At 38.3% G+C, this 21,716-nt stretch overlaps 1 protein-coding gene across 2 annotated transcripts in view; it reads left to right on the top strand.

Annotated features, from left to right (window-relative positions):
• Morf4l1 (mortality factor 4 like 1) overlaps positions 1 to 20,873 on the top strand; it is a 22,030-nt gene extending 1,157 nt beyond the window's left edge. The window contains exons 2-13 of one of the 2 annotated variants that reach the window (XM_010631799.2): positions 4,850 to 4,896; positions 7,042 to 7,109; positions 9,961 to 10,077; positions 11,286 to 11,372; positions 12,764 to 12,844; positions 13,596 to 13,621; positions 14,150 to 14,238; positions 17,013 to 17,114; positions 18,227 to 18,315; positions 18,625 to 18,797; positions 19,044 to 19,128; positions 20,149 to 20,873. In XM_010631799.2, coding sequence (XP_010630101.1) covers positions 4,850 to 4,896; positions 7,042 to 7,109; positions 9,961 to 10,077; positions 11,286 to 11,372; positions 12,764 to 12,844; positions 13,596 to 13,621; positions 14,150 to 14,238; positions 17,013 to 17,114; positions 18,227 to 18,315; positions 18,625 to 18,797; positions 19,044 to 19,128; positions 20,149 to 20,233 — 1,049 coding nt within the window. In that variant the 3' untranslated portion in view covers positions 20,234 to 20,873. The remainder of the gene's footprint in view (positions 1 to 4,849; positions 4,897 to 7,041; positions 7,110 to 9,960; positions 10,078 to 11,285; positions 11,373 to 12,763; positions 12,845 to 13,595; positions 13,622 to 14,149; positions 14,239 to 17,012; positions 17,115 to 18,226; positions 18,316 to 18,624; positions 18,798 to 19,043; positions 19,129 to 20,148) is intronic. The other variant, XM_010631798.2, reaches the window with a different exon arrangement.
• The last annotated feature ends 843 nt before the right edge of the window (positions 20,874 to 21,716 follow it).

The following is a 21,716-nucleotide window of genomic DNA, read 5'->3' as shown; positions in this document are numbered from 1 at the left end:
GCCGCGCCCTGCGCGGTGGGGAACCGGAGCCCCCTAGCCGTAGGACTGCTGGGGAAAAGTAAATAAAGGCGACTCCATTGCAGCCTCGAGCGTTTCCGCTTCCAAGCCTGTGGCCTTGACATCATTTTTTTCGTATAGCTATTTGCAGTAGTATTTGGTTAACAGTGATTTGAAAGTTAATTTTTAATTGGTTTTTGATGGACGAAAATCTTGGCTGAATTTTAGAACCTGACTTTAAGTGGAGGACGGCCCTTTGAGTTTTTACAACACATCGAGTAAGAGACTTTTACAGCATACTAAAGATTTTCATTGCTATGGTTGTACTGCATGTGCTAGCTAGTACAAATGTTTTGTCCAGTCTCATACTTAAATTTTTGAGGGATTTAAAAACTTTAATACGTGTTAGAATACTCTTTAACGTGAACACAAAATCTGAGTATATTTTAACTATAGCATATTTAAGGATTATTTTTGTTGTTGAATACTTCTTTCTCCCACTTTGAGACTGTGGATTTAACGGCTATGGATTCTTTGTTTTAATTAATGTGTCTTTTAGAACCAGGTTTTTTTTTTTTTTTTGGACCGGGAATCGAATCTCCGGACCTTGCGCTTTCGAGGCCGGTGGCTGAACCACTGAGCTAAATCCCCGGCCCCTAGTCTTGGAGTCGGTGGATAAAGATAAAGAGTGTCTGTGAACTGGAATGAGGAAAAATTTAATCATTTAACTGAAATTTAGTAACATTGTCAATGTAAAGCTCCTAACAGAAGTATAAGTTTTAGGGTATTTTTATATCTTAGGGTCATATGGAAGGTACATTAAACTTAGAGGCTCATTACTTTTTGTAGTTATTGGATCAGCAGCCAATTCCTGTTTATTAAAATAAGGGGCTCTCAAGTGTACAAAAAATAATAAAAATAGTTCTGGTAACTTCCAACAGAGTTGGTTTCTCTTTAAAAGTTTTATTAAAACATCCAAAGCTTTTCTAGACTGTTACAGCACGACTTAATTTCAAGCCGGGCTAGAGGTGCGGGCCAATAATCCCAGCATTCAGGAGGCTGAGGCAGGAGAGACAGCCCGGACTACTAGCTCAAGGAAAAAAAAAAAAAACCTAACCAGAGGGCCAAAGAATGCCTGTGCTTTTCTGGTGGTGCACTTGTGTAGAAACAAAGGTAGCGTAGCCCTTGGCAAAGGTTGGGGAATATCTGCTTTAACTGTACCTTTTTTTTTTCTTCCCCTTTCTGGTTCTGCGGACGAAATCTGGACCTTGAGTTTGCGAGATTGGTGCTTTGCCACTGAGCTAAATCCCAGGTCCATTAACTACTTTGTACGTGTGCTTCCTCTTTGGGTTTCAAAACAATATAACACCTTTTTTTTTTTTTTTTTTGGAACCAGGGATCAAACTTGGGTTCTTGGTTCCTGAGGCAGGCCAAGCACCCTGAGAGCTAAATCCAGGGCTTTCTATGAGAAATCTTTAAACACGGTGATTGCACTGCACATGGATATTCACTTGTAGTTTTGTTAAAGGGTAAAGAAAATTGTTGGGTATCTGGCGTATTGTCAGGGGGAGACTTTTTTTTGAGACAGGGTTTCACTGTGTAGTTGAGACTGACCTGGAACTCACTATGTAGCCCAGGCTAATCTCAACTCTCAGCAATCCTCCTGCCTCAGCCTCCCAAGTGCTGGGATTACAGGGGTGCGCCACCAACACCAGGCTGGACACTTTTTTGTTAGGAATTATGAGTGGTTAATGCTGTGGCTTGAGTGATGTTCTAGTAAATATGGAGAATATCAAGAATTAAAATCCCATTGATCTTGAATTTGATATTAGGCATTCTAGGCTGACACTAGAAAGGATTAAGGATAGGGGGAAGGGAGTCACGTGAAAATACCATCTGATGACGATAGTTTGCAGTTTTTCTTTCCTTTTTGGTTTTTTTTTTTTGGTACCACGGCTCAAACTTGGGTCTTCATAACCACTGAGCTAAATTGCCGGACCTAGTTTGCAGTCTTAGTCTTCCCTGTTGCCAATCTTTGAGTTCACTGACATGTAAAATAGCCATGTCTTAATCTGGTTCATACTTTCCATGCAATTTTGTATTTTCACAATATAGATGAAATGCCTAGACTAGGGGTCAAAGGGCCTCAGTGCAGTTGTTTTTGGCAGCTGCAGCCTAGAGGGGGAGAGAAAAGACAGGCTATTTTCACAGTGCCTTGAAAATGTACCTAAAAGGGAAATTAGATAATGCAGACCTGATTTTTGGTGGTGGTGGTGCTGCTTATTAGCAGAACAGTTTCTTTGATTTTGTTTTTGAGACAGGATCTCCTGTTCAGGCTGGCCTTGAACTCACTATGTAACCCAGTCTGGTCTCAAATTTGTGGCAGTTCTCCTGCCCCAGCCTCCCAAGTGCTGGAATTACTGGTATGCACCACCATTCCCAGCCAGTTTGTTTTCAATCATAACATTGGACTTTAAAGATGTCTTCCCTCTGTTCTCACCTTTAATTGGAATTGGGCCTCTATCAGAGATTTGGGGGGGGGGCTCACGGGGAATCGAACTCCGATCCCTTTATGCTTTCGAGGCAGGTTGTGTGGCACCACTGAGCTAAATCCCTGGCCCGTGACTTTTTTTTTTGTACCGAGGATCGAACTCAGGTCTTTGCACTTGCAAGGCAGGTGGCGGAACTGCTGAGATAAAATCCCGGCCCCCGCGACTTTTTTTTAAAAAGTGGAACTGCACAAAATTTTAGAGAACTTTGATTTTTTTTAAGAACTTTGATTTTAAAGTAGTTTCCTGGGTTTTAACCTGGGAGAATGTATAGGTCTCCAGTGAGGCATGAGTGTAGGGAACGGGAAAGGGAACATTACTAGAACTACTGCAGTAAGCCCTAGTAGTTTCCTTCGAGCCTGAGACTTAGAGAAGCTGAACTTTGGGCCAGATCTATGCTGCTCTAAGCAGCACAGATGGAAAGACCCCAGTTTGCCACACCATTACACCTCCACAGTAACTGTTGACTCAAAAGGGCTGTGGGGTAATCCTAGAACACTGAGGAATTTATGCAGATGAAGAGGAATTTATGTTGATTAGGAATTTGTTCCCCCCAGCAAGTCTTCAATTGATGTAATCCTGCCCTGGAGCTTCACAGCATCTTGGGACCTTTGAGGTCTTAGCTGTGACTAATTGGAGGCTCAAACAGTTCTGTCTCAACTTGTCAAAGTTGGTCTGTAGGCAGGAAAAACTAGGCCTAATCATAATTTTAATTGTGAAATGACTTTTTCCCCAAAATTAAGTAGAATTGCTCCTGACAGTTGAATATCCAGTTTTCAATATCCCACTCCAAAAGATTCTTGGTCAGATGTGAGAATCGTGTGTAGCATAAATTCCAAACAAGACACGTTTATGATGTTGCTCTCTCAATTTCAGTAATAATTTAACATGTTTATTCTGTATTCCAGGAATGAACTTACTAAAATAAATATTTGTCTGGTGGGGTCTCTTTCACCCTTCTGTGCCTTTGTATAAATATGTCCACTGTCTAGCTCATTCTTTTTGACCCTCCATATAGCTAGCTCATCATCAGACATTCTTTGTACTGCAATATAAAATACAGAAAATTAATACAACCCTTTTCGCTTACATGTCAGAGCACACAGAAACCAGATAGTGTTGTGATAAGAATATTTAGGTTTTTTGCCGGGAGCCACTATAGAATAACTTACAGATTGGAGGTATATTTTAAGTTATGCTCAGTTTAGTTTTTTAGCTAATTTGGTTTGTTGAAACTGGACTGAAAACGCGAGGTCTCTTTCTGCGACAATTACCTGAAGTATTACTAGAAATTGTCTGCCTGCTGTGTTGAACAGAGCTTACAAGTCTCTTGAGATTTTTATGTGGTCTTGCACATCCTAGTGGTAGGGCTTATCAGAGTGTAATTTCCCAAAGGTTAGAATTCTTTGTCTATTGTGTTGAAGTAAGCCAGGTCCCAGAACATGTTTTCAGTGAATGCAGGGAGGTTATTTAAATTCCCACCCATTTCTTATGCATGTTGAAATTTTAATAGGTAAAGTATTCACTAAAAAGATTAGAAGCAGAGATACCCGTGGAGGCCAAGTTCCTCAATTCGGAAAAACTGGGCTGGGGATTTAGCTCAGTGGTTCCACTTCCTGCCTAAACAGAAAAACGAGGGATGGCATTTAAAGTGGTATTTCTTTCTTTCTTTTTTTTTTTTTTTTTTTGGTACGGAAGATCGAACTTAGGTCCTTGTGCTTTCGAGGCAGCCGCTAGAACCACTGAGCTAAATCCCTGGCCCCTAAAATGGTATTTCTAAGCCAGGTGTGCTAGTGCACCCCTGACTCTGTAGATTGAGGCAGGAAAATGACAAGTTCAAAGCCAGCCTGGACAGTTTAGCTAGACTGGACCTTGGGTTCAATCCCCAGTACCAGAAAAAAATTTTCTTATTGGTCTGGGGATTTAGCTCTGGTGCCTGTGCTTTCCTGTCAAGTGGAAGGTCCTGAGTTTGTTTGATTCCTGTTATGGGGTGGGAGGGTGTATTTATTGCCAGCTAACATGGTAGATCCAACAAGTCACCTTTACCAATAGTAACTACAGTAGCTTTTTTTACTGGCACATGGTAGGTGCTTTGATGATTTACACAGTCTAATAAATTGGTTATTGTTTATATTAGATATTAAGTGGTTATTTGTAGGTTATGTTGAAATTCAGAAGTGTTGCTCTGTGTTTTGCCTTGTCCATTTTCCCCAAGTTACATAATGCAAATACGGTTTTTCTCAGATGTGAATCTTTTATTATATAGAGGCATTATAACTAACTCATTACTTTTACTTTTACAGGTGAACGAGTACTGTGCTTTCACGGGCCTCTTCTTTATGAAGCAAAGGTATGAAATCTTTCTTTGGAGCAGTTGCCATAACTATTTGTTAAATCTGACTTTGAATACCAAGTTTCAGTTTCTTGTTGGGTTTAGCAGGAAAGTTACCTTGTTGATAAGTTTTTCCAACTTCTTGTTTTGGCTTTTTTACTGCTTGTTTAGTAGCTCAAATAAGTTAAAATGTTGCTTGCTACTCTCTTTTTTTAACTTTTTAAAGACCCATTTGTTGGAAGTAGCATATAAGGAAAATGATAAATGAGGTTGATTGGGTTCTTGGGAACAAGTAGTATTTTGTAGTTAATAACTTGTGAAAAAAAGTTCCAGAAATATTTTTATGGAAATATTACATACTGAGTAAACATTTATAGTTAACTTTATTTCTTGATTTGACTGGGAATGTTTGAATCCTGGGAATGTGGCTCTCTTTCCTCCATGTCATTGTGTGCTGTGGTTACAAAAACTGCATTTTAGCCTAAGATAAACAGGATAACACATTTAATTAGTTAATTTTTGTCGTGCTCAGGATTGAATTTTGGGCCTCACACAGGCTTTTGATAACTTTCAATACAGATTTTGGGACATGGTAACGTAATGGTTGAATCCAGGGCCTTGCACACTTGCTAAGCATGTTCTTTACCACTGACCTATATGTATCCCCAGCCCAGGACAAATGTATTTTAAGACTTGACCATGCATTTAATTACACTTTTGGAAATTGAGCACAGGGCTGTGGTATAGCTCAGTGGTAGTGCACTTGCTCAAATATACTCAAGGCCCTCAGCTCAATCTGCAGCATCCCCCAAGCCCCTACCAAAAAACCCCACATTACAAAATACAAAGCATTGTAATGTTCAGGGCAATTTCTGCATAAATTCCTGGTGAATAATTTGTCTTTGAAAGTAGCATAATTAAGTGTCAAAGTTCTGACTAAAAAATTTTACTACTTATTACTTGTGTTTTGAATACATAAATATGTGTTGTAATTGCTAAATTATGGGTCCTGTTGCTCATTTGTATGAACTTTTGGCAGACATTTTTTTTTTTTTTGTACTGGGAATCGAACTCTGGACAATTCCCGGCCCTTGGCTGGCTGTTCTAAACTGGCTGGTTTTTCTCCTGGTAGCAAAACACTGGTGAATGACTTTTTAAATGACTATTGAAATACTTTTCTTTTTTCTTTTGGTACTGGGCATCGAACTCGGGTCCTTGTTCTTGCAAGGCAGGCGGCAGAACCACTGAGCTAAATCCCCAGCCCTTGAAATACTTTTAAACTACTATGGTTCTTTGGGTTTGCCTCCAGTGAGTATTTTTAAATCCAAAACTAGATAGTCATCACTTGTAGTTAATGGTTTCCCTCTAATTGTTTGATATGTTTGGCTGCCTTTTTATTTGCTTGCTTGCAGTACTGAGGGTGGAAGCCAGGGACTTCTTTCTGTATGCTTTTGGTAAGCCAGTGCTTACCATTGAGCTAAACTCCCAACCCTTGTCTTGGGTGCTTTAAAAATATTTTTTTAGAAGCTGATTCTGAAACATCAGCATATTGCCTTTCAGCAGCTAATGAAATTGATTTTGGAATACACATAGGTCTTGGCTGGAGTTTGTAAAAACATAATTATGCATCCCTTTTATTAGCTGCCCTTAATAACTTGTCTATGCCAATAAAGTTTATGGGTGACCATTTATGGTAGGGTTCTCAGCTTTTTTGAGCCTTCTCTAACTTAACAGTTCTGTGCTCTTAAAGCTTAGGGTTTGTTTTGTTTTTTTTAAAGACAAGGTTTTACTATGTAGTTGACCTGGAACTCACTGTGTAGCCTAGGCTGGTCTTGAACTCACAGCAATCCTCCTGCCTCAGCCTCCCAAGTGCTGGGATTACAGATGTGTGCCACCATGCCCAGCAGCTTAGTGGTATTTTTTGTTGTTGTTGTTGTTGGTCAGAACAAGTTGCTGTACAGTGAGTCTTTAAGAAATTAGTTTAATTTTTTTGGATACTTTAAAATCATCTAGGGCCAGGGATTTAGCTCAGTGGTTTGGTGGCCTGCCTTGCAAGCACAAGGACCGGAGTTCAATCCCTGGTACCAAAAAAAAAAAAATCATCTAGATGTGGTGTCTGTCTTTTAATTTATTTCTAAGTGAATTTTTTCTTTTTTATTGCAGTGTGTAAAGGTTGCCATAAAGGACAAACAAGTAAAATACTTTATACATTACAGTGGTTGGAATAAAAAGTGAGTATTAGATTTTTTAAAAGCAACTTGCATTTTAATGTAACATGGTATATATTAAAGTGAGGATGAACCCTTTGTAGCATAACGAAATTATTAGGAATTACTCCGCTATATCCGTTTGTTTGTTGATTTATTTATTTGACACACACTTCCCAGGTAGTCCAGGCTGGCATTTGTGATCATTATCCCAGGCTGGCCTCAAAACCATGGTGATCCTCCTGCCTTGGCCCTCCTGGGTGCTGGGATTATAGGTGTGCCCCACCACATCTGGCTCAGCCATTTTATTGTAAATGCACTTGATGGGGGGGTATTTCTTGTGTTCCAGGGTGGTGTTAAATACTTAATTAACCAATCCTTGAATGATGAATGGCCAGTTGGCACAGTTTTATGGTTTTATTACATTTTAAGATAGCCTGAAGTTTTTGACCTGTTACTTTAAAGCAGTTAATACTCAAAACTAGTTGGGTTTTTCTACACAGAAAAGGGAAAAGTACAAAATTGTCTGATTTTTGGCTGGGTATGATAGGCTAATGATAAAATTTACTAACTTTCTGAAGTTTGGAAACAGTGTTGACAGAAAGTGTTTTCCTGTTTGGTTTAATGATGTTTTGTCCTTCAGAGATAGCATTGCCAGTAACTACTTCTAGGAGTTCTAGTAACTTAACTTAGTGCTTTGTGTCACCTGATGGGACTTTTAGTACCTGGTTTACCATGGGAGCACACCATCTGATTTGATGAGTACCCTGTTGTAGGAGCTTTTCCTTTCAGTTGTATTGGCCCTGTGACTTTGGTTCTGTTTTATGTAGTCCCTCTGTCCAGGTTATCAACACAGGTTTTTTTTTTTTTTTTGAGATAGGGTCTCACTACCGTAGTTGAGACTGACCTGGAACTCACTATGTATGTAGCCCAGTCTGGTCTCGAACTCAGCAATCCTCCTGCCTCAGCCTCCCTAGTGCTGGGATTACAGGCGTGAGCCACCACAGCCGGCCCCACAGTTAATTTTGTTAGAGAATTTTTTTTACAGATTAAATGTTTTTCCCTAAGGACTATTAGACCTGTCATTTTTCTCTGATTAGTGTAGTTGTGAAAGAGTAGAAATTAAAATACATAAAAAGCACATGTGAATAACTTAGGAATTAAAATATTTCTAAGAAGTAGGTATTATCAGTACTTCAAAGTGACCCCATAGTTTTGTATCTTAAATACTGAAAAATTGGGGAAATAATTAGAGAAAATGGTCTTTTGGTGTTTCTGTAAATAATCACAAAATCTAGGAAACAAAATTTATCATGTGCTCCTAGTGGATAATAAAAAATGAAATGTTAAAATTGCACTTTCGGTATTTAATAATTACCATTTCTGTTAGCCAGGTAATGTCATATTTATGCATAATGAGTGGGAAAGTCAAAGCCCATACAGAATATATATTTTAAAAAAAGCATTCCATAGATATAGGCCCTACTGTCTGCCATCTCCTATACACTTGGAAAGAATCATTTTAGTTTCACCTTTATAACTATAAATACAGCCAATGGTGTGCTTTCATGTACAGTAAATATTTTGTGTAAGATTATGTGTGTTGCTCAAAAGACTGAATTTCAAGTGGCTTCTGTATCTTGTGAAAATACTGAGTGCTTACATTTTCTGGCTTCAATAAAGTAACATTTTCCCCCTTGATTGATGTCCAGTAACAGAAAGAAATGGTAGATTTGTAAAAGGTTGATCTTACCTTTAGGAAGTATTTTTTTGTTTAAGTGGTACTGGGGATTGAATTTAGGACCTTGTACTTGCCAAGCAGGCACAGTGCCACTGAGCTGCATTTCCGGCCAAGCGTTACTCAGATGCTCAGCAAACGTGTGGCTTTTTTTTTTTGTTTTGTTTTGTTTTGTTTTCTTGTTAATGGGGATTGAACTCAGGACCTTGCACTTTTGAGGCAGGTGTTGGAACTGCTGAACTAAATCCCCAGCCCTGTTGTATTTTTTTTAATCAGTCATGTTGTTTATGTTCTGTTCATGGGTTCTGACTTTGGGATTTAAGTTTGAAGAAATCTTCAGAAAAATTCTATATAATTATTTTGTGCTTGACTAACCTATATGACGACACCTTCGGTTTTCAATTGTTACCCTTAGCTGTTTTATTCTTCAGAGCCCTGGATGCTGTCCATTCCATTTTCCTTTGATTTACCAAGGATTTTTAGCTCTCTACATATAGAGGAAACTTGCTTTGATTTGGTTTTATAGGAAGGTGCTTATTTAAATGTATTATCAAAAAAGGAAGGGATTTGTAAAGTTTTAAAATGAACCCTCACAGCAGTTAAAAAGTAGCTTGTGGGGCTGGGGATTTATTTAGCTCAGTGGTTCTGCTGCTTGCCTCACAAGCACAAGGTTCTGAGTTCGATCCCCGGTACCAAAAAAAAAAAGTAGCTGGCTTCCTTTGATTTAGAGAGAATTGGAATAAACAGATACATAAAGTTTTAAATAACTAATTTTGATAGTGCTTTGTAGGATATGATTTTTTAAAGCCATATGGTAAGCCTGGGATTTAGCTCAGTGGCGCCCTGACTGCCTTGCAAGTGCAAGGTCCTGAGTTTGATCTCCAGTACCAAAAAGAAACAAACCATACAGCAAAACTGATCCCAAATTTGATTTTTTAAAATTTGAGTTAGTATATGTATTTTTACTTCTTTCAGAAGCACAGTAGATACTAAGATATTTCTAAATTTTCAAAGACCTTATTGGAATTTATCGGCATAGACATTAACTTTTCCATTTGTGAGTGAATCTTAATAAAGCTTAAGCTAAATTCTGCACCTAGTTACTGAGATTACTTTGTACTATGCTGTCTGTATCAGAAGTGCTGTGAGGCCCAGGCGCTCTGAAAACACTTTGAAGACACATGAGGATATTGTAGCCCTTTTTCCTGTTCCTGAAGGAGCTCCCTCAGTACACCACCCCCTCCTGACCTCTAGGTAAATGCATGTTTTAAAGTTTTCTCTAGGAAATCATGTTGAGATTGTTTTTACCCCCCTTTTGACTATATTCTGATAAGAGGTCAGAGGCTGGAAACCGATAAACAAAAGCTAGTACCTTGAGAGTACACCCAATTGTGTCACTAAAGGAGCTCCATCAGCAGGAGAAAAGACTAAAAAGTTCAGCATTCCCTAAGGGATACCATTTCTTTTGTTTTCCTCTTTGGAGGGGAAACACACCAAGAGAAAATCTTGCTTTGGAGGAACTTTGTGACCAGAATGACTTACCAACATTTTAAGAGCAATTCTGCCTTTTTAATGTTCACAAAGCCTTCTGGTAGCCTTGTAGGTTAGTGTATCCATTTATAAATGAATGAAAATAAAGGTATACTGTAGTTTGACTATCCATTGAGATACTTTAATATACATACTTAGTTGAGTCATCTAGATGGTAAGTACGGCAAAGTTGGTAATGTGTTCCTGACATATACCTTGAGTGTTTTTATGTGTCTCAGGGATTCTCAAGTTTTTTTACATTTAATCTCATAACAGCGCTATGTGGTAGGTACATATGGTGATGAAAATAAGGCAGAGAGCTATGTAAGTGCTATTATGTATAGCTAACTAGTCAGTTGGTTTTAGTTTTTATGATTTGATTTATTACAGGCCCTTAGGCTTGATCTTTGGCAGTTAAACATTTAAGGTAGTATTTTCATTTTGTAAGGCCAATTAAAGCAGTAATGGGTGAACTTTTTAGTGCTTTCATGACAACAGACCCTTTGACACACATGTCATAGCTTCACCATCACTGAAAGTCTCAGGTGAAGTGTCTGAAAGTCTCAGGTGTAGTGTCATGTTCTTAGGCTATTTCTAAAAATGATTTGAATAACCTGACCTTTGAATTTGGAATTTTGCTTGAGTATAAAATTTTCTTTTACAGAATAGAATTATTAGATTTTTTTTTTTTTTTTTTTTTGGTACCAGGGATTGAATTTGGGATTGCACTTCTGAAGCAGGCAGTAGACCCACTAAGCTAAATTCCTCGACCCTTGTTAGATTTTTATTGAAAATGGATTTATAGCATCAGTTCATCAAATGATTTCAGAGGAATCCAATTTTGCCTCTTGAATCTCTAAAAATTAATTGGAGGATAGGGTGTAAGTCATAATGAAAACACTTTTGAATGATATTAACTCTTCTCTTTTTAGTTGGGACGAATGGGTTCCAGAAAGCAGAGTACTCAAATATGTGGACACCAATCTACAGAAACAGCGAGAACTTCAAAAAGCCAATCAGTAAGTTTGTTTTGAGAAATTAATGTTAAGGAAAAGTGACTATAAAATAGATTTTGAACATGAAATGGACAGTTCGAATCTTGTTGGCTACCTGTCTGTCTCTATAAAATGATTCTTTGGTATCTGCCAGCCTGCTGTGTTACTATGACTTTTACTTCAGGTGGTTAGGCAAGCCTTTATCACGTTCTCTCATTGTTTAAACCTGCTCTTCTAGCATGGTGGAAACAGCAGAATGTTTTTCTTTTATTTTCTTTTCATTTTTGGGGGTGGGTACCAGGGATCGAACTTGGGTCATTGTGCTTGCAAAGCAAGTTGCGGAACCACTGAGCTAAATCCTCAGCCCTAAGGAAACAGCAGAATGTTGTTGGAGTTCCATTGGAGGTGTAAACTAAGTGTTAATAATATTCAGCATCTCCACTATTAGCTCATTTCTGAAAACATACTAACAAGAAAGCCCTGCAAGTCTGTGGTCTGCAGTAATTGTTGCCTTTTAATTTCAAAGCTAAAACATGTATTTACTGATGTGGGAAGAGTGATCATATTGAAAGAAAACATTGGAATTAGTGAATTCTAAAGTTCAAGAGGAAATTGCAGTTATATGAGACCACTTATTTTATTTATTTTGTTTTTGGTACTGGGGATCAAACTCTGGTCCTTGCGCTTGTGAGACAGACGGCAGAACCACAGAGCTAAATCCCTAGCCCTTTATTTATTTAGTACTAGGGATTGAACTTGGGAACATGTGCTTGCCAGGCAGGTGTGGCACCACTGAGCTGCATCACTGGCCCTACTTGTTATTTATTTCTCTCTTGGTACTGGGGAATCGAACTCCAGACCATGCGCTTGTCAGGCAGGTACAGTGCCACTGAACTAACTCCCCAGCTCCATATTTATTTTTGAGACAAGGTCTAGCTTTGTAGTTTAGGGATGGCCTTGATGTCACTGTGTAGCCCAAGCTTGAGATCCTCCTGCCTCAGCTTCCCAAGTACTGGGATTTCAGGCATGTGCAACCACACCCAGCCCAGAGACACCATTTATTATGGTCACTTTTTACTAGCTTTAATTTTGGTGGCTCCAGAACGGTGATGGAGAATCTTTTAGAGCTCTCAGTGACAAAACAGCCCACTGCTGCATGTGTTGTGGTTGGTTCACTACCATTGCTCTAGAAAAATAGTTTTAGGCCTTTTATTCTTGGGGGGGGGTGTGTTTTGGGGGTTAAATGCATCATTATGTCATTATGTCTGTCCAACTTACAAACTTGGTACCAGAACCTGTATGTGCTTGGGAACCTCAATTTCAATACAGATTCCAGGTGGAATCAAGCTAAAACAACTTTATTTTTCCACATAAGCGCTTATTTTATGGTGACTTGACTGAACTTACTTTTAAAGGGAGCAGTATGCAGAAGGAAAGATGAGAGGGGCTGCTCCAGGAAAGAAGACATCTGGTCTGCAACAGAAAAATGTTGAAGTGTAAGAAGTTCTGTCCTTGCTTTAATTTTGCATTTTGTTTTATAAGTATAATTTTCAAAGTTTGTTAGACTTTAGGAAGTTTGGAACATTGTTGGAACTTTAATGCCATTAGGACTATTCCTTGTATACCAAGTTGTTAAGGTCATTGAAAATACATACATGGGCCAGGGATCTAGCTCAGTGGTTCAGCCACCTGCCTTGCCAAGAGCAAGGTCCAGATTTTGATCCCCCATACCAAAAAAAGAAAGAAAAGAAATTACACGTTGCATTTTTTTTTTTTTTTTTTTTTTTTTTTTTTTTTTTGGTACCAGGGTTTGAACTCAGGACCTTGCGGTTGTGAGGCAGGTGGTGGAACTACTGAGCTAAATCCCTGGCCCTGACAGTTTGTTTTGTTGACATGTATAAGTAAAATTCATGGTTTAATCTGACTCAAATAAAGTCTCAAAAATAATGTTTTGACAAGCAAAGGTTAATTATTGAGATAAATACAGCCTTTGAAATATTTTGGTAGAAACAGTATTGATATTAACGTATACTTTTCACATACAGTAGTAATGTGGAGGGAAGAGTATTTTGTGTAAAGAAAACGATAATTTAACCACCAATAAAAATCCATGTCTGAGTAGAAAACCGAATTTCTTACCTCATTTTACTCAAGAAGGCAGGAGGATATCTTTTTGGACTTAAACCTGATGAAAAAGAATTGAAACACAGTTTTACAATAAATAATTATATTTTTCTCTCTTTTCAGGAAAACAAAAAAGAACAAACAAAAAAGTAAGAATATTTCTTAAAATTGACTTAATTTTGTCTTTATAATTTTAAAATTCACTAAATGTTGTGATATTTTGAAAGTAAGCTTACATTTTTTTGGTGGTCTTTTAAATATGAATCAGCAATGTCACAGACCAAAATGTACATAATGGCTAAGCTGGGTGGTTTTATTTTATTTTATTTTATTTATTTATTTATTTATTTATTTATTTATTTATTTATTTATTTATTTATTTAGGTACCGGGGATCAAACTCGGGTCCTTGCGCTTGCGAGGCAGGCGCCAGAACCACTGTGCCAAATTCCTGGCCCAGAAAATAGCACTTTTAATAAATGGAAGATAGTGGTAGTAGTAAATGTTGCCTGTTGGGTAGAGCTTTTCATAAAAGTCATATTTTTGGTAGGCATATGATACTCTAACTCAGATTCAAGTAATAGCTGTGCAATGGAGAAATGATTAAGAAAGGACGAGTCATGATGATTTCCATAGGTTTTTTTCTGATTAGCTAACCACTGCCACACCATTTTGTAGCCCCTGGTAATGGAGATGGTGGCAGTACTAGTGAGACACCTCAGCCTCCTCGGAAGAAGAGGGCCCGGGTAGATCCTACTGTTGAAAATGTGAGTTTTCTTAAGTTTTTGTGAATAGCCTATAGAGTTCTTGGTCTTACTTGTGTTGTATCTCATTAACACTGGGGATTTAGCTCAGTGGTTCTGCTGCCTGCCTTGCAAGCACAAGGTCCCAAGTTTGATCACTGGCACCTCCGCCCCCCCAAGTAACCATAGAACTTGGGTTTTCAAAAGTATTGCTAACACGGTTAAGTACTCACATCAACCTTGGGTAAAAGATGTATTTGTATCTATTATCACACTCCCCCTACCTGGGAATTGAACCTAGGGCCTTTGCACTGAACTATATTATATCCCTAGCCCTATTTTAATTTTGTTATGTTATATTGTGTTATTAGTACTGGGAATTGAACTCAGGGCCTCATGCTTTCCAGGCAAGCTATGTTCCTGGCCCTCAGCCCTTTTGTTTTAAGACAGGGTTTCACTAAATTACCCAGATAGGGCTTGAATTTGTAGTGTTCCTGCCTCAACCTGAGTACTGATTTATAGATTGTAATTTTTATAACAGAATCTAGAACAAAACAAATTTGTACACAATAAAAATGTCTTCAGTGTGGCGATTTTTTTTAGGGGGAAAATAGAGAGGAAGACACAATGATCATGCAGATTTTGGGGAACTGATGAAGAGGGAAAGAGAAGGAAGAAATAAAAACTAACAGAACAACAACAAAAGGCTACAATGTTTGCACTTACATAAAAACAAGAACATGTGTCTTCCTGGCAAGGAGAGGGTCTTGAGTTCCAATTCCCAGTACCAAAAAAGACAAGAAGAAGAAAAAAGTCCAAAATCAAAAGAAAAGAAAATAAGAAAAATGTCCATTTCAAGGTGTGTCTCTGCTGTAACTGGTAGACAAGTTAGGCACACAGTCCCCAGATTTATGTTGATTAAGTGCAACAAACTAGCCCTAGTGTTAAGGCCAGGTAGTAGATAATTCCAGCATCCTGCATCTTTAGTTCTGAAACTCAGGCTGGTTTCTGGCTGTGAGGGTCTGGAACCCAGTTTGTTCAGCCTCACCCTGCAACACTCAGTGCCTCCTGCCGGCTTGAACTTGGCTTTTTGCTCTCCTGCCAACTTGAACTCAGTTCTGTTGCACCCTGTTGCAGCCAGCCCACAGCTGCTCTGAGTTCCGAGCTTAGCCCCTCTCCAAGATGGCAACCAGCCAGTTGTCCTCTGCTGGGGATCTGAATAACTCGCCAGCCACTGCAGTCTACTGTGTTTGCTGCTCCATTCCACTGGTGCATCTCTCGGTACATCTCTAGAGAACTCTGGGGTCACCAGTAGTCACTCTGTGCACGTTTGAGTAAACCTTAACCATGAAATGAGTCAGGGCTCAGGAAGAGAGTGCTACTTGCCAGCTTCTTTGTTGAAGTCTCTCTTGTTGCTCTCTGTGGGCCTCAGTTCTCACTTCAGATCCTTGCTGGGTCCTTGGGACTCATTTCACTCTTTCCTGTCTTCCTCACGATGTTGTATTTCAGTGTCTGGACACTGAATCTCAGGGAAAACCTGTTTCTCTGCTGTTCACCACTCTGCCATCTTCAGGAATAATCTTACTTTATCTGTAGCTGTGGAATTAAACTACCTCAAACTCATGAGGTGCATTAAACTCTGTGTTCACATACAGGATTAAGTATTTTTCACATAGCTGGGTGTGGAGGCCCATACCTGGAATCTCAGCATTTTGGAAGCTGAGGCAAGAGGGTAACTTTGAGTTCAAGGCTTGCCTGAAGTACATAGGGAAACCCTGTCTGAATCAGAAGAGGAAAAAAAAAAGTACAAAAAAAACAAGATTAAGTACTTTTTTGGTGTTAGACTGGGTGTACTTATTATTGTGTTAAATGGTTCATTAAATTCCAGCATGGTTTAGTAAATTTATAAAAATGACGTGAAACTGTCAGTTTCACATCTGTTGTGCGTGGATATACTATTTAGAATTTTTGATTAGGTAAGTGGGAATTTATTATAGTTACAATTTCCACAATTACTGAATTTGAGGGTTGTAATTGACTAGATTACATTTCTGAAGTTTTGGTATGTTCCAGAAAATAGGGAATTGGGGGCAGGTTTGAAGAGTTGATTAGAAATCAGTATTTTTAGGGTGAGGGGGAGATATGCTAGGGTAAAATCTAGGGCCTCATACATGCTAGGCAAGCAAGCACTGTACTGAGCTATATCCCTATAGTCCTTGATATTAATACATTTAATTACTTTTATGAAGTAAAGTTTTAAAAAGTACTGATGTTTGGGATAGTTATTTAGATTATCAATAATGAACATGAAAATGCTAAATTAAAATGAAAAGTCCAGGTGTTCTGTCCGAACCGGCGACGCAGATCCGTGTTTCTCCCGGGCAGGGTCAAAACAAGTTTAACATGTGCAGTCCTTAAAAAGGAACAAATGTTGTCTTTCAAAAAGCCAGTGGGCTATGGCTGGCTTCCCACAGTGTTCCATTTCCATAAGAAGGGGAATTCACTTAAGAATTTGTGCCTTCATATGAAAATGCATGAATAAACTGGTACGATTTCCTAATCATATGCAGTTTCCCTTGTTTGCATCTTTATCATTTGTATGCTTATGATTTTTAAATGATAATCCCAGCTGCATAGGTTGCTACCTTACGAATTACTTTATACTTAGTATACCCTAAAGGCATATTTTAAAAAAAAATCAACACTGTTCTAGGGTTTCTGTTTATGCAAGGAAAGATGAGATTTTATTGTTTTTTGAAGTGTTAGAAAAACATTTTTAATTCCTTTGTTCTATTTAGGAAGAAACATTTATGAACAGAGTTGAAGTTAAAGTAAAGATCCCTGAAGAGCTAAAACCGTGGCTTGTTGATGACTGGGACTTAATTACCAGACAGAAACAGGTAACTTTGAACAGATTGTAAGTCAGCTATGTAATAGGTTCTTGTAGTAAAAAGAAAAAAGGTTGAAAATTTAAGGTATAGCTTAGAAATATTTTAATTCAAAAGTCTTAATTATCACCAGACAGAATAACTTGGAGAAGAGTAAAACAATGTATACATACATTTCCAAAGTTTAGGGTGATTTTTAAAAAATTGTGAGATAGCTCATTTTCATAGGTTATGGCAGAAACTTAACTAGGAAATAGTTGAAAGCGCAACATCTGCACATATCCCTAATGAAATATAACAGTATATAGGATCACAAGCAGAAGAACTCAATTCTAATAAAAGTCTTAAGTCTGTTTATTAGAGAAATGGAGATATTTAACAGAGGGACCTGTTCAACATCAAAGGAGTTCAGTTACCTACATCCAGAATGAGGAACCCTAGGACAAATGAGCCAGTTTCTTTAAACAAATGAGAAGGTAGGGCTGGGGACATAGGGGTAAGAATAGTGATTACTTGAGGATTATGAGACTCAAGGAACATCTCAAGTTGTATATAATAAGTGGTCATAGTTTGACTCTTGATTTGAGTATTTGGAGAGAATCCATTTAAACTAAGCTGCTAGCATTCAAGCTGTGGCTTTCCCATTTAATAATCTTGAGTGCCAACTATAGTTTCTCGTCTTTTTTGTGCTTTAGTTTCCACTTTCAGTAGAATAATAGTTCCTGCCTTGTAGTGTTCATGTGAGGATGAAAAGAGATAATTCTGTTAATGCTTCAGATAGGCACATAAATGCTTTCAGTAAGGACTTGATTTTGATAATCAGAAGTGGTATATGCTGTAGTGCAGTGATGGTGAACCTTTGGCATGAGTGATGCAATACGCTGTTATTGAAAGCTATAAGAGGTTCGCTGTCACTACTATAGTGTATATGTGTTGATAAATTTCTGGTTATTACTGTTGCACTGTGATAGCCTCTAGCCACAATGTCCATGTTTCACATACAGAATTGTGCCTTTTCCTACTCTGTAATACTGTTAGCTGATCTTTTATTGCAGAAAAGGTATCCAGTGTAATTTTTCTTTTAAAAATACAGTGTTTGTAGTCAAGTGTTTTTGTTTTCATAGCTCTTTTATCTTCCTGCCAAGAAGAACGTGGATTCCATTCTAGAGGACTATGCAAATTATAAGAAATCTCGAGGAAACACAGATAATAAGTAAGAATATAACACTTCTGAGTATATAAAAAAACTTGTACTTCAAATATTAAAATATTAGCAAAATAGGGTGTTTTTTGTTTTGTTTGGCAGTAAGGGAGATTGAACTTGGAGCAGGGGGTCTTGTGCATGCTGGGCATGCTACACCTCTACCCCATTTATGTTTGAGACAGGCTCTCAGTAAGTTACTTGTGATGACTTTGAACTTGAATAGCAGTTCATTATCACTAGCTTGCCTCTTAATTCCTTACCCCTCACGTCTGCATTCTCCTCGCTCCTCCACAGTGATTGTTTCTGTTCATTTATCAGGGAGTATGCTGTTAATGAGGTTGTAGCAGGGATAAAAGAATACTTCAATGTGATGCTGGGCACTCAGCTCCTCTACAAATTTGAAAGACCACAGTATGCTGAGATTCTTGCTGATCACCCTGATGCCCCCATGTCCCAGGTGTATGGAGCACCACATCTACTGAGATTATTTGGTAATATGCTGTTTAGGAAACGTGATTTTACTACGCATTTTGGGCCTTCCATAATGTGACTTTTGTTTTCCCTAAATACAAGAAGTGAAATAACATTCCAGAGCATGACTCCACCCCAGTTTAAACTATTTGGCTTTTAAAATCATGTCATTTAAACAAATTGATGGCTGCATCTGCTCATGTAATTAAATGGTTTTATAATGCTGGCTTATGAATAACTTCAGATAAATTTTTTTGTTTAAATAGTACGAATTGGAGCAATGTTGGCCTATACACCTCTGGATGAGAAGAGCCTTGCTTTATTACTGAATTATCTTCATGATTTCCTCAAGTAAGTCTGATTGGAATTAAAAATGAGAATTGGTATGGTATACTGAAAATTACTGTATAGGAGAGATTGACGTAGTTTTTAAAATTATTGGTACAGATATAGATAGATGGCTAATGGAACAGTATGCAAATATAGGAATCTTACAAGATAGAGTAAGCATAGAGGTTCAATAAAGGGAAAATGATGGAGCGCAGAAATAAAAAATTAAGGTAAACAGTATGGTAGTGTATTTATAGATTTGTACTGTTGTATAAATGTTAAAGGGCTGGCAGCTTAATACAGAGCTTTGTGGTGGTGGTGGTGTTCTTTGTTTTTGTTTTTGCTTTGAACTCACTATGTAGCCCAAGCTGACCTCAAATTTGCAGCAATCCTGCGTCAGTCCCCCCCAGGTGTTGGGATTACAAGTGTGTGTCACCACACCTGGCTTAATACAGAGTTCTTAGTACTCAGATGAACAAACCAGTGAAATTGGGTACATGTGAGTTGTATAGAAATGGGCAGTGTAAAAGAACATTAAAAATGTATCAAACGTGGGCTGGAGATTTAGCTCAGTGGTTCTGCCGCTTGCCTCACAAGTGCAAGGACCCAAGTTTGATCCCTGGTACCAAAAAAAAAAAAAATGGTCCAACAGTATATTAAAAATAGTAAAATATCTCTAGATTGCCTGAGACTGAAGAAAAGAGGGGAAAGGCAGTTTTTTTTTGTTGTTATTTTTTTTTGGCACTGGGGATTGAACTCAGGTCCTTGGGCTTGCAAGGCAGGCCACCGAACCGCTGAGCTAAATCCCCGGCTGTTTTTTGTTTTTTTTTGAGAAGAGTTCTTCATTATGTAGTTCAGAATGCTCTGGAGCTCACTGTGTAGCCCAGGCTGGTCTCGAACTCAAAGTGATCCTCCTGCCTCAGCCTCCCGAGTGCTGGGATTACAGGCGTGTACCACCATCTACTACATCTTGTTAGAAAACATTTTTATTATAGTGAAGAAGCTTTTAAATCTTTATAATGAATAACGTTTTAATTTTAGGTATCTGGCGAAGAATTCAGCAACTTTGTTTAGTGCCAGTGATTATGAAGTGGCCCCGCCTGAGTACCATCGGAAAGCAGTGTGAGGCACTCTCACCCGCGTCTGATCTCTGTCAACACGTTTTCGTTCCTAGTCCTTCTCTTGTACAAATGATGTACTTTGAAGATGTTAGTGTATAACAGAGTTGATGTTTTGATTTTAAACAGAAAATAAAAGGGGTTACAGCTCCTTTTTTCTTTTTCCTTTTCATTTCAAAGTTGCTGCCCGTGTATTCAGTGATGGACAACAAAGAGACATGGTGTAGAGTGTTTTATTGCTTAGTTGACAAAGCTACTTTTGAATGCTGGTGGTTCTATTCCTTTGACACTACACACTTTCATAATGCGTGTTAATGCTATATGACAAAATGCTCTGATTCCTAGTGCCAAAGGTCCAATTCAGTGTATATAACTGAACCACACTCATCCATTTGTGCTTTTTTTTTTTTAAACGGTGCTTAAAGAGCCTTTTCTTTGCAAGTCATCCCTGTTGTTCCTTAGGCATTTTATCTTTGCTCAAATTGTTGAAGAATGGTGAACTGTTTCATGGTTTTTGTATTTGTGTCTAATGCACGTTTTAACATGATAGACGCAATGCATTGTGTAGCTACAGTTTTCTGGAAAAGTCAAATCTTTTAGGAATTGTTTTTCAGATCTTCAATAAATTTTTTCTTTAAATTTCAAAGAGCAGTGTGCTTGTGTGGATGTTATAAAAACTATATTGTGTCTTGTGGTTAGACACGGATTTTCAGCTGGGTGTTTTTATGGAATAAGGAGTTTAGCTTTGGAACCTAGCTCTAACCTACAGCAGCTTCAGTGGTTTGTGCTCTTGAGTACCTGGTTCACGTGGTGGTCTCTACTTCCAGACTGTTAATAAATTTGGACATCAAGGGTGTGATAAGTTGCTTTCCGCATTTAAGGTATTTACTTTAGAAATAGCTATAAATAGCTGTATACAACAAATACTTGTAAAGGGCAACGTTCCTCCCCTTTACAGATACTGAAGTGGTTTGGGTAGAGGCAGAGGTGACAATTACAATGGAAAGCTTTAGAGTGAAGAATTCACATGGCGGGAGCTGTAGCAGTGCAAGGGAGGAAAGGGAGCTGAGGGGGAGAGCAAAGGACATAAGTTTCAAAGATAAGCAGCAGGATTTGCTGTGATGTTTCTAGCAAAGTGCTGGTTGTTTTCCAGTGTTTTAAAAATTAAACAATTAGTTGTCTTCTATTTAGTTCTGAGCCAGCTGTGGTGCTGCATGTTTGTAATCCCAGCTTTTGGGAGGCTGAGGCAGGACTATTGTGTGAGTTCAAGGCCAGCCTTAACTACATAGACTGTCTCAAAACTAGTTACAAGCCAGGTGTGGTGGCGCATACCTGTAATCCCAGTACTTGGGAGTGTGAGGCAGGAGTATCGCTGTGAGTTCGAGACCAGCCTGGGTTGCATAGTGAGTTCCTAGGTCAGTCTCAACTACATAGTGAGACCCTGTCTCAAAAAACCAAAAAAAAAAAAAAAAAAAAAAAAAAAAAAAAAAA

The sequence above is a fragment of the Fukomys damarensis genome, unplaced genomic scaffold (assembly GCF_012274545.1).
Source record: "Fukomys damarensis isolate Sample0158 unplaced genomic scaffold, DMR_v1.0_HiC HiC_scaffold_7, whole genome shotgun sequence".
Classification (NCBI taxonomy): Eukaryota; Metazoa; Chordata; class Mammalia; order Rodentia; family Bathyergidae; genus Fukomys; species Fukomys damarensis.
The sequence above is the reverse complement of the archived record's forward strand: the minus strand, read 5'-3'. Positions and strand labels throughout refer to the sequence as shown.